We start from the raw sequence: 11178 nt of genomic DNA, 5'->3' as shown, positions 1-11178 counted from the left end.
CCTCTCCATGTCGTCATAAACATTTCATTTGAAAGAGAAGGCGGCATTATTGTGCCCAGGGGTTACATTGTATGCAAACAGGTATGCATTAAAGGGAATTCTCCTAAGCCTTATGAAACTAGCAGCTAGCGGTCTGTGCGACTTTCTTTTAGACAACAAACCAAGTCACGGGGAGTCAGCTCTTTTCTGCTTCCGTGAATTGGAAGCAGATTTTCTTGAATCAGCTAATCCCCTTCTCCAGATGAACGTGATCAAGTTGGCGCCCAGAGGCTCACTGAGGGTAGGTGAGCAAGTGTATGCATTGAGAGAACATTTACGGAGCACCTGCTCTGCCGGGATTTGTGCTAAGTGATAAAGAAGTCGTGGCCCGTGCCCTGTAATAGAATTATACTACAGAGAGCTGAGTGTCACCCTGGGCAAGTGAGTTAATAGTATGGGAATGCAAAGGGGAAGTCAGGAAAGGCTTCGTGAGAAGGTTGTCCATCCGAAAAGGAGGAAGGAGATTAGGGGGCAGAAGGAAGAGCTTCTACAAAGACCAGAAGAGGTAACGACAAAAGTGCTAGAGCCATCAAATGGCACCATCGGATGATTATGTGCCGTGCTGTATACCAAATCGTCCGCCGACTGCTATAAGGTGCGTCATCTCACTGAATTCCCTGACGTGCTGCAAAGAGTAGGGAGTATTACGCCTGGTTTTCAGATGATGTTGGGAGAGACTGCACTGCTGGGCCAAGGTCAGGGGTCACAAGTGGAGAACTGAGATTGTCCCCCAGGTCTGCCATCCCCTGCCCCTCCCATCCCCACCCCATGCTTTCTCCCATATCTTACTGCTTGGTGTGGCTGGAACATAGAAGATGAAGCTGGAGAGGTATAGGGGACAGATTGCAAAAGGACTTTTCACGCTGTGTTATGGAGTTTGGACTTTTTCCTGTAGGCAGTGGGAAGCCGGCAGAGACTTTTAAGTGGATATTGATTCTGTTACTGATGGGAGATGGATGGGAGAAAGACTCTATGTCGGACTGCAGCCCGGAACCATGATTCCAGCGCTGCCCACCCAGCTCTCGCCCAGCTCCCTGTANGACCTTGCTTGCGGTAACCTGCTATGGATCAGTGGAACTGAGGTTTGGAGCTGCCTGGCTCTAAAACTGTAGGTTTCCAATGTTCCAGGATTGCTTAGGGGAATTTGTTAAAAATGAAGATTCCTGGGCCCTGTCTTGAGCTGCCCTGGCTCAGAAGGTCTGGAGTGGCGCCCAGGACTTTGCATCTTAACAAGCACCCCACTCCGACACAGGTTACCAGAGCCAGCCCTTGCTGTAAAATCTCGGGTTTTGATCCCTATCCTAGATGACATCATTTCTAAGGGCATTGGAGGCAGCTTCCCAAAAACCATTTTTTGGATAAGATAAACAGAAGTTCTCTGGATAAAGAGAGGTCATACAGGAGCGTGCGTGAGGGCCTGCAGCGCCGGATTCATGTGCAGGCATTGAGCTCCTTTGCAGCCCAAGCCGAGGGTGACACAGGGTCAGCCACGTGATGCATCCAGCTCCTAACGTACAACACACCATCAGAAGCACAGCTAGTGTGTGCATTTTGGTCTGAGGGCTCCTCAAGAAGACCCCATGCTGTAACTCACAAATGCCCCTGAGTCCATTCCCTAGGAGCACCATAGGGGCTGTGTCTTCAGGGCAAGCCCAGGTGCCATGCCAACACAATTCAGTAGAAACTGACCGGGAGAAATCCACACCGAACCGTGTCAAGCCTGCTTTTCTTTATCTGCTGAGGTGAGGTTCTGCTTGTTGTGGAACTGATCCCCTGGCTCCTTGTTAGATCGCTGGCCCGCCTCAGCTGCGCTCCATTCTCTCTCATTCCTCTCTCCCTTGCCTGCAGGTCCTCCTGCCCCGGAGAGAAGAGCCCAGCGGGGGGCCCCTGCTTTAATGACTAGGATGCTTGCCTTTAAAGTTTGCAGAGCCCTCGGCCTCCAACCAGTGGCCAGTTTGGCCCTTCTTCCTTCGGCATGCAAGAAGAGCTGCTGTCTGGTTGAGTGAGCTCTGCTATAAATCAAAGTGTCACCACTTAGCCAGTAGAAGTGATTTAATTAATCCGCTGTGTTGTCCCCTGAGCATCACTCCACCTGACTGCTAATCAACTTCCATCAGCAGGAGGAAAATACAGGCCCCCTTTTTTCTGAGCCGCATTGCATGAGATGAAGGAGGTGCGGGAGGGGGAGAAAAAGTTAATTGCAGCAGGGAGCTCAAACTGTCACAAGAAGAAAGTCTCTTGTCTGGCATCTGCCGCTTTTATACACTGTCGTCCCAGTCTTGGGTGAGCTGCAGGAGAGGACCGTGTTTTAGTGATATTAATATAGACATTATCTATTGTCCATATCTATTTATCAGAAATAATATCTTGCCTGGAAACCCATGACAGCTGGCATATTGCAGAAAGGAACTGTTCTTTTGTCATGCACCCAGTAGTGAGACCTTAAAGAAAAACACACAGAAAAACACACAGAAGCTTCACTGATAATCAGATAAGACTGAGAGTTTATGTATCTCTCTCTTGGGCACAGGAACGTTTTTGACAGATGACCATCCCAATTTCTGTCACTTTCAGGTGAACCACAAGCAAGCCATTTCTCTGCACTGTAATTAGGCAGATCTGGTTAATGCTGCAGTGCTTTGAAGGTGAAACGAGCTATTGTAATGAGAACCCCAAGTTCAGAATACTTGAAAGCTTCTTTAAGAGCCTTAAATTTCCTCGAATCTCTTCATGGGTCCATAGATTGGAGAAACNCATCTTAGCTGTTGAGGGCAGTGTCACTGGCCCTCATATGTGGGATCCGAACCGGGGCCCTCTGGCATCCCAAGCCAGCTCTTAACCAACGCACCACTCGGCCGGCCCCCAAGCTCTGTTTTTAAGATTACATTGAAAAACAAATACTATTGCAAATAACCTGTATTTTTTTTTTTTTAACAGAGTAAAGTTTGGCGAAGGGACATTACTTGCACAAGGTGACACAGCTAGTAAGCGGGCAGACCTGGGACTAGGACTGAATGTGGAGTTCAGTGTTTTTCTCTTATAGACTGTTTTGTGTGTGTGATACTCAGTGAGAAAACTTGAAATCTTTTCCTCTGATTAATTCGAGGGAGTCAAAGACTCACAGTCTTCTAAAGTAAACTGTTCTAAGAATCAATCAATAAAAATTTAAGAGCCACGGGTTTTATTTAACTCCACAAATTTGGGAGAAGAGAGAGGCAGTTTAAATAAAGAAAACTTGCCGGAATTCACTCTCTTTCACAAGCAGATGCCACCACGAATATTGCCAGGGCAACATGTTATTAAATAAGACAGCCAATTAGAATTGCAGACCTTTCAGAGGTTAGAAGTTAATTTCTCGGTCAGTACCAACACACTCTGGGGTTGTGATTTCACAAGACTCCCTGTTGGAAATGACATTTGCATGAGTCGATTTATGATGCAAAAGGTGAAATCTTGATGAGCTTTCTTTCACTAGGAATTAGAAAGACCTGTGATTTCAGGGCTACTGGCAGTTAACACTGGGGAGAAAAAGTCGGAGATACTGACGCTTATAATGTGGAAATGAGAAAAGGGCAGAAAGAGAACTTCAACAAGTGGCGTTCAGGTCCCGTTATATTTTACATTTTCCTGACACAGGTGATAAGATTGCTGTGCATTTATCATTTGGGGCAGAATTTCGAAAACCATGCTGGGTTACTTGGATTTTAAAAATTAGTTGATTTAAAATTCCTGTGAAGAAAGTGAATAAGAATAGTTAGGAAGAACCCCAGAAACATTGATGATAGCATTAGAATCGTCCTCTTAATTTAGGAGACAGAATGGCATGTTTAAAATGACCACAGAAAGCACCAGTTGCCAGGTAAGCCTCAGTTTTCCAAGTGTGAGTGAGGGCTCTTTCATTCTCCTCCATTGTTTTACTGGTGCCTCCTGCTTTTGCACAGCCTTTGTTTTCCAGAGCAGTGTCTGAAAACAACCTTATACTTGAGGTCTCATTCTCGGAGGATTAGGAAGCTGGGGCGTTTGGAATGGAATGAGCTAGGAACAGCTGCTTTGCACCTGTGGGCCTGGCCATACCCCTGGGGGGGCGTGCACCTGGGAGCTCGAGTGTGCACCTGGGAGCTCGAGTGTGCACCTGGGAGCTTCCCAAGGGCACAGCAGTGTCCCTCATGTCCTTACTCACATTTTTCTTTACCACTCCCAGAAGGATGTAGAGAAATGTCTGTTTAGCAGCTCTGAACAATAAATTAGCTTTTGCAAAGAGATTCTTTCCTTAAAGTTGAACATGGATTGATTGGGTTGCGGGGGCGGTTGGGAAGTGGGTGGGAGCAGGGGTACTGATTGTGTGTGTGTGTGTGTGTGTGTGTGTGTGTGTGTGTAGATAATGGGATTTATGAGGAGTGGAGGGAATTAGGATTTTGCTTTCTTGGGTATTGGAGCCCTCGTTTTCTCTGATGCTGAGGGGTCATTGAATCCCTGGCATGTATACTTACAGCCTAAATCAATTTATAAAGATGACTTTTATTTTAAGAAATCCTCCAAACTATTAAATAACAAGCTTTTAGAAGATATTTGTAAAGAGTGTTTTTTTACATAGAAGCCTCTCACTTTCGGGAGTGAGTGCCTTGGTCTTTCCTATTTTCAGATTTTTGTTTGAAAAAAAATGACATTTTTCTTCAGGCATAGATGAGAGAATGGCTTGCATGGGTTAGAACACACAGGCGTGATTTGACATGGTGATTAAGTCAAATACACATCCGTCTAACAGGCCATTGCAGGCAGATGAGGATGTAGAGCCCACTTGTAATGTGGGAGCCCATCCATGTTTCCTGTCAGCGGCCACATGAGGAAAGCAAGCCCTCATCACACAATGTCTGATTCCTGCCTCTGGTGCTTAGGACGCTCCAGACTCCAGGTCCCATTCTGTCTCTCTCTTCTTTGCGTGCAGTGCGTGGGTTGCTGCTTACAGATCAGCCCTTCCAGGGGGGTGGGAGGGCTGCTGGTTTTCTCCTCAGGGTAGCCTCTGATTTGCAGGATACGTTTGTGAGAGGAAGGATTTGCTGGTGAATGGCTGCTGCAACATCAACGTCCCGGGCACCAAGCAGTACTGCTGCGATGGCTGCTTGTCCAACGGCTGCTGCAGCGCTTACGAGCACTGCGTCTCCTGCTGCCTGCAGCCCAACAAGGTATGGAAAGCTGCTCCTTATTCTGCATCTGCTTTCGTCATTCTGCCTTTATTGAGTGGTGAGCATTGGATTCTTCCCGTGAGAGTCTTTTGAGAACAGAACTCCGAAGGGAACTTGGTAGGTGTCAGAAATTGCTGCTGTGAAGTAGCCTTTGTCTACAAGGAGAGGAAGCGGTTCCCAGTTACTTGAACGCTTCTTTTGCAGAATGGGCCATTGTGTTGCTAATCAGATATCTAATGAATAAGATACGGGCACTCTTGCTCATTTGAGCTGGCTGTCTCCCTTTCTGTACACCTCCCCTCCCTCCATTATTAGTCTCGTAGTTTAGGAGAAATATCCAAGGTTACCTTGTGCTGCTGAGTCTGGAATTTATTACAGGTACTAACTTTTGTTTCCATAGCAACTTCTCCTGGAGCGCTTCCTCAACCGGGCAGCTGTGGCATTCCAGAACCTCTTCATGGCAGTTGAAGATCACTTTGAATTGTGTTTGGCCAAATGCCGGACCTCATCCCAGGTCAGAAGCTCTGATATTTCTATCTGGGGGATGGGCAGGTGGGAGGGAGGGAGTCGGGGGCTAAAAGAAAACTGAAAATATGACAATGGAGACATGATTATCGTATGGGTGATGATGGAGAAGAGATTCAAATGAAGCTTTGTTCTGTGGAATGATAGTGTTTAGAGTGTCAACGTGAGATTATACAGTTAGGGAAGTAAAATATTTATAGTATTAAATCAAAGTCTAATCAACTGGCATTTCCCCTGTCTGATTGGCACACCTACACTTTTAAGTGGAAGCTTAAAGTTATTTCTAAGTCTGGTTGGAATTCTTACAGTCTTGTTTCTGAGACAAGTTCTCCCATCTTTGCCTGAAACATGACTAAGGCTTTCCAGCAACCACTTGTTGAAAGTAAGTAGTAATTTGTTCTGGGACAGAGTTGTGGTTGAGTTTAGGATTCGAGGGGATGGGACAGGTGGGTGTTTAAAAATCCATGAATAAATGTGTAGGTCATCAAGCTCTCAATATTTATTATCGCACTGTCATCAAATGCTTTGCTTTGGGCATTAAACTTTGCACCTGCTGCTGAAAGCATCTGAAAGTCTTTTGTTTTCCAGCCCTCTGTGTCCCTGCCTCTCAGCTTTTGTGGTTGGGCAGTGCTCCGCGCAGTCTTTGTAAAACCACCAGACGTGTGTATTCCACAAGCACTCTTCTGGTTTCCATTCATGGTGTCTCCAAGATTGTGCTGGCTTCGTCCGAGATGATAACTGACTCATTTATCATTTTCTGGAACTCTTGTACCCTTTGCCAGATTCCTGTAGCCCACCTTTTGATTTTACGCTGTTTTTTTTTGTTTTGTTTTGTTTTATGTCTTCGAGCATTCAGCATCATTGGATAAATGTTTCAGGGATTATAATGGGCATTTGAAAACATAAAGAAATTCCTGATGGGCTTGTTTTGTGGGAAGAGCTTTCTACTTGAATGGGCTTTATAGAAATGTGGAGGAAGGCTGAACACATGATTCATTTTGATTCAGATTCTCTTGCATTCTGAGAAACACTAGAAAAGCCAAAATATTTTCTTGCCTTAACTGATTAAAACCCGGGAGTTATTTCACTTGTGAGTGAAGATGCTAAACTGTCTGATTTTGTCTTTTTAGTGTAAAGAGAGATTTCCCAGTTGCCAGTTTATTTTGAGAGCAATATCCCAAGAAAGAGAAGCTTTTGGCTGCGTGTCTATAAATTGGATTAATACTTACAATGATAGATGTTTAACATTGGTCTTGGACTAATTAATGAACTCTAGACTAGCCAAAAACTCAGGTTGCCTGTATGAAAACAAATTGCTGAAAAATTATCCATCGGGATGATTTTTTTAAATCACACTTCCCATTTGCTTATTCAAATGAGGCTTGGGTGGTATTGTGGGATTCGACTCGTGTGCCAAACCTCGAGGTACATAAAACTTGATGAAAGTGATTTGCAGCGTACCTCTTCCATGTCTGCAGGGTTCAGGACAGCAGCTGAAATTCTCTGTGCAGCGCAGGGTCAGGTGAAAAAAAACACCCATTGGATCTTAATCTAATATAAAATGATTTGAGAAACAGTAGCTGTCTTGCGTTGCCCAAGTCACAGCGAGGTTGTTCAAAAACTCATTAGCATGCCTAAAAAGAAACAGTCAAGCAGTGATGTTATGTCCATTTTCATGTTCTTCATTGGCATTCTGCGTTGTCATTCACCTTTGTTCCAGAAAGTGCCTTGGAGCCTTTTAGGGACGCTTGGAGCCGGACTCGGCCAGGCTCCTGCGGGGGGGCGTCTGACGGCAGTCCTGCTTTACCTTTGGCGGCTTGGAAAGGGAGATGTGTGCGACCCTGCCCTCGCTCACACGCTCTTATCTTCCCTTTTGCCAACAGAGCGTGCAGCATGAGAACACCTATAGGGATCCCATAGCAAAGTACTGCTACGGAGAGAGCCCTCCCGAGCTCTTCCCCGCCTGATGGGTGCAGAAGACTTGCCGCGCCTGCCCGCGGCTGAAGCACCTTGCAGCCTGAAGCCAGGCTTCTGCGGTCGCTCGTCCGTTGGAAAAAGAGAGAGGCGTCGTGCGGAAACCTTGGCTTTGACCGCGTCTTGTGTGGTGTTCTGGCTTCACTCCCCGCCGGGCTTTACCAGGTGGGACTGTTCTGTGAAGCAGCTTGGAAACACTTGAGGGTCACATTCGAAAAAGACAAAACTGCAGGTGACCTTGTGGAGGGGTTGGCCCTTTGGGTGCCTCCCCCATCGCAGCTGCTCAGGGACCCGTCGTCACTCACAGTTCTCGGGGCCCTTCACTGTAAAGTTATTTATTGGATTTCTTTGGAGTAGTGGGGAAATGATAACATTTAGGCAAATGCCTTGCCTCGATAGTTGAATATATTCAAGGAAATTATTGTTGTTTTTCTTGTGTTCTTGAGTGTCATGAGTTAACTCTTGCCTTCACCCGTTTCAGATAAAACGTTCGGCCCTCAGAAAGGGGAGTGTTCCTCGAGGTCGTTATTTTCTATTTTGTTTCAACAGCATCCTCAGGAATGGACCCTGAACACCGGATGCTGACATCTAAAATTGTCTAAAATCTCAAAGATACTGCTCCATTATAATCTGGCGCCAACTTGCGAGCAGCTGGCACCATGTGCGCTCAGATTTTTTTCTAGGGGTATTTGGGATCCTTGTATACCTGTGTGTGAACACTGTTTTAACCACCAGTTCTAACTGACTTATCCTGGAGGATTTTGTTCTCGTTTCCTGTGAAATGCCCCAATGACCCGCCCGCTCCGCCTGGTCCAGTGGGAGCCTCAGGAAAATCACCAGCAGCCTCCTCTCGTCTTCTGTCATGGAAACCCTGTGTCAAGGCGATTCCTCGATGGAGATACATCTAGGAACTGGCTCTAAGCAGCCATCCCTTACTGCCTCCAGCTGCAAGAGATGTAACAGGTACAGATATTCAGTGTCCCTATAAAAAAGAAGGAGGAAACCCAAGTGTCTGTCAAGGAGCTGTAAGAGCCTTACGTCTCCCCTAAGTGGGACCCGTGAATGGACGCTGGACATGCAGGGTGCTGGGCCACATGCTCTGGGGGCTCCCCATGTTCCCAGTACAACACTTAAGTCCTCCTGAGTCAAGGCTGAGAGCGTCTGGTCTGCAGATCAAGACGTGCCCCGTGAAGAGTACCGCTCTGTGCCCTCAGGAGTTCCATTCTCGCACAGCCCTTCCCTGAAGCCCCTCACCGACCGCAGGATCGAGCAAGGTCCTTTTCATTCTTTTTGTTGTTCACGTTGTTGACCTTGGAGCAGGGCAGTTTTACAATCTGCTTTCAACACTTTTTTTTTTTCCCAGTGGAGCTTTTTTTGGGGGAGCCATGTTTGCCTTCCAGCGTGTTTCTGCAGTATGTAGTAGCTATTCCCCTCAACTTCCTCCTGTTACTTAACACTAATCTTACCAAAGTAGTTTGTACCCCTAAATGTTTTCTTAGAGGGTGAACTGTCTGGTGGTTGTTTTTAAATGTTAGATCACAAGAAATGTATTCAGCTTGCAGTGGATTTTTCGGATTCTCTGTATTCATGGGTGCTAAATCAAACTTTGTATGTGAAAGAAATGTGCACATCTGGACGTCTCACCATCTCATTCTTTTTGGTAACTCCGTATGGATTTGAGTCTGTCTTCTGTTGGTCGTCACTAGCATCAGCCTCTTCTTTGGGCTTATTTCAACTCTTGAGCAATATAACATAGATTTAATGTGAAAGCAGTTCATGTCAATGGTGGTTAAACCTGTGCCTGTTTACTTTGTACTTGAATATTGACTAGCACACTTTGCATTTTCAGGGCTTTCACAGAGCAGTATCTACAATCTTGTGATGGAGAATTAAGCTCGCTTGTATTTGCACCTCCTGGATGAGGCAATAGTAAGAGGTGAAGTGACTTCCCAGACTCCCCACTGAGATTTAATGACGGAACCAAAACAAGAACTTCATCCCGGGCTCTGGGTTCACTGTCCTTCCCTCCACCCCTCGCCAGCTCCAACGCTGACTCATCCGTAAACATCCCCCCTGAGAGTGTATACATTTCAGCTGTCCGGGCCAAAAGAGGGGCGAGGTGGCATAAATAGCCAAATTGGGTCGATAATCCAAAGGTCATTTTCATTTGGCCCTGGAATATGTTTTTTGTACTTAGTGAGGGGCGTGTTCAGTCTTTTGGAAACTCCCAACGCTACAAACGACACAATGAAACCACCCAAGGACCTGAACTGCAGTCCTCCCCAGCCTTCCAACCCAGGACCCCTCCCTGCTCTCCAATCCCCGGTTGGTTTCTGGTTCCCGTGACTGAGGGATTCTAGAATTAGGGACTTCGTCTTAGTTTTGTCTGCCCAGAGCTTAGCAGAGTGCATATAGTACATGCTGCGATTTTAGGAAAAGATCAAAGAAGGGACAAAAACACCTTTAGAAAAAAATTATTAAATATTGAGTGTTTTGGAGCTAAAGGTAATTGAGTAATCCAAAGCATTTCTCCCAATCCTGAATCTTAATTGCTGTGCTCCTTGCTGGAGCAGTAAAGGTAAGACATGTCAACAGGGAAAGAAACACCCAGTAAAGTGGGAAAAGGGTGCTGAGACAGGCATATACAAAGGAGGGAATGGCTTACTTCTGCTGGGCCGGGGACTCTGCGTGGCCTGGGACCCCGCCATGCTGGAGCTGGCATTGAAGGGTGAGCTCAGCAGTCTTGAAAAGCAGAAAACAGGATTGTAGAGCAGTGACTGCAGCTTTCTGCCTGCTGCTCCCAAAAGCTGACTTGGAGGGTCTTGGGGAAGGCCTCAGGGGGTGTGGCAGCAACAGCACTCCGGGGAAGGGTTGTGCAATTTGCAAGATTCCAAGCAGTGCTTTTCCCATCGTTGAGATTTATAGATAAGTTGTAAATGTACAGAGATGTTGCTTATGTGATATAGTCACCGGCAGGAGAGAATTCTAGTTGTGCCTCATAGTAACTATTCCTTAATAATGGTGTGCCCTTTCATCTATAAAGTAGGATCACATCTGCCCCTCATAAGGTTATGCAGTATTGGGGAGACGCGGTGCTCTGCAGGAAGTCTGGTCTGCACCTAGCAAGGGGGTGATGTCAGATAGTGGTGAGGTGGGGATAGGTGGGCCCCTCGGGTGGAAGGGTAGTAATTACAGACTCTTGGTATTGTTTTGATTACTATTTTTAAAAGAACTCATGCCAGGGCTGGCCGAGTGGCTCAGTTGGTTAAGAGCTCGCTCAAGAGTGCTAGCTCTTGAGCAACAGGGTTGCTGGTTTGATTCTCGGCCCGAGCTGAGCTGCTGCTGAGCTGCCAACAGCTTAAAACAAACAAACAAAAACTCATGCTAAAGATAAAAAATTTCAGGGCCGGCCGAGTGGCGCGATGGTTAAGAACTGACTTGGGACGCCAGAGGGCCT

The 11178-nt window shown here is 46.4% G+C and overlaps 1 protein-coding gene across 2 annotated transcripts in view; it reads left to right on the top strand.

Moving 5' to 3' along the window:
• SPRING1 (SREBF pathway regulator in golgi 1) overlaps positions 1–11178 on the top strand; it is a 96213-nt gene that overhangs the window by 12673 nt on the left and 72362 nt on the right. The window contains exons 3-5 of one of the 2 annotated variants that reach the window (XM_019641646.1): positions 5071–5222; positions 5623–5736; positions 7631–9493. In XM_019641646.1, the coding sequence (XP_019497191.1) occupies positions 5071–5222; positions 5623–5736; positions 7631–7714 (350 nt within the window). In that variant the 3' untranslated portion in view covers positions 7715–9493. Of the gene's footprint in view, positions 1–5070; positions 5223–5622; positions 5737–7630; positions 9494–11178 lie in introns of those variants that run through there. The other variant, XM_019641647.1, reaches the window with a different exon arrangement.

This window comes from Hipposideros armiger, unplaced genomic scaffold (genome assembly GCF_001890085.2).
Source record: "Hipposideros armiger isolate ML-2016 unplaced genomic scaffold, ASM189008v1 scaffold_62, whole genome shotgun sequence".
Taxonomy (NCBI): domain Eukaryota; kingdom Metazoa; phylum Chordata; class Mammalia; order Chiroptera; family Hipposideridae; genus Hipposideros; species Hipposideros armiger.
Note: the sequence above shows the minus strand (reverse complement) of the source record. Positions and strands in the feature narration are given on the sequence as shown.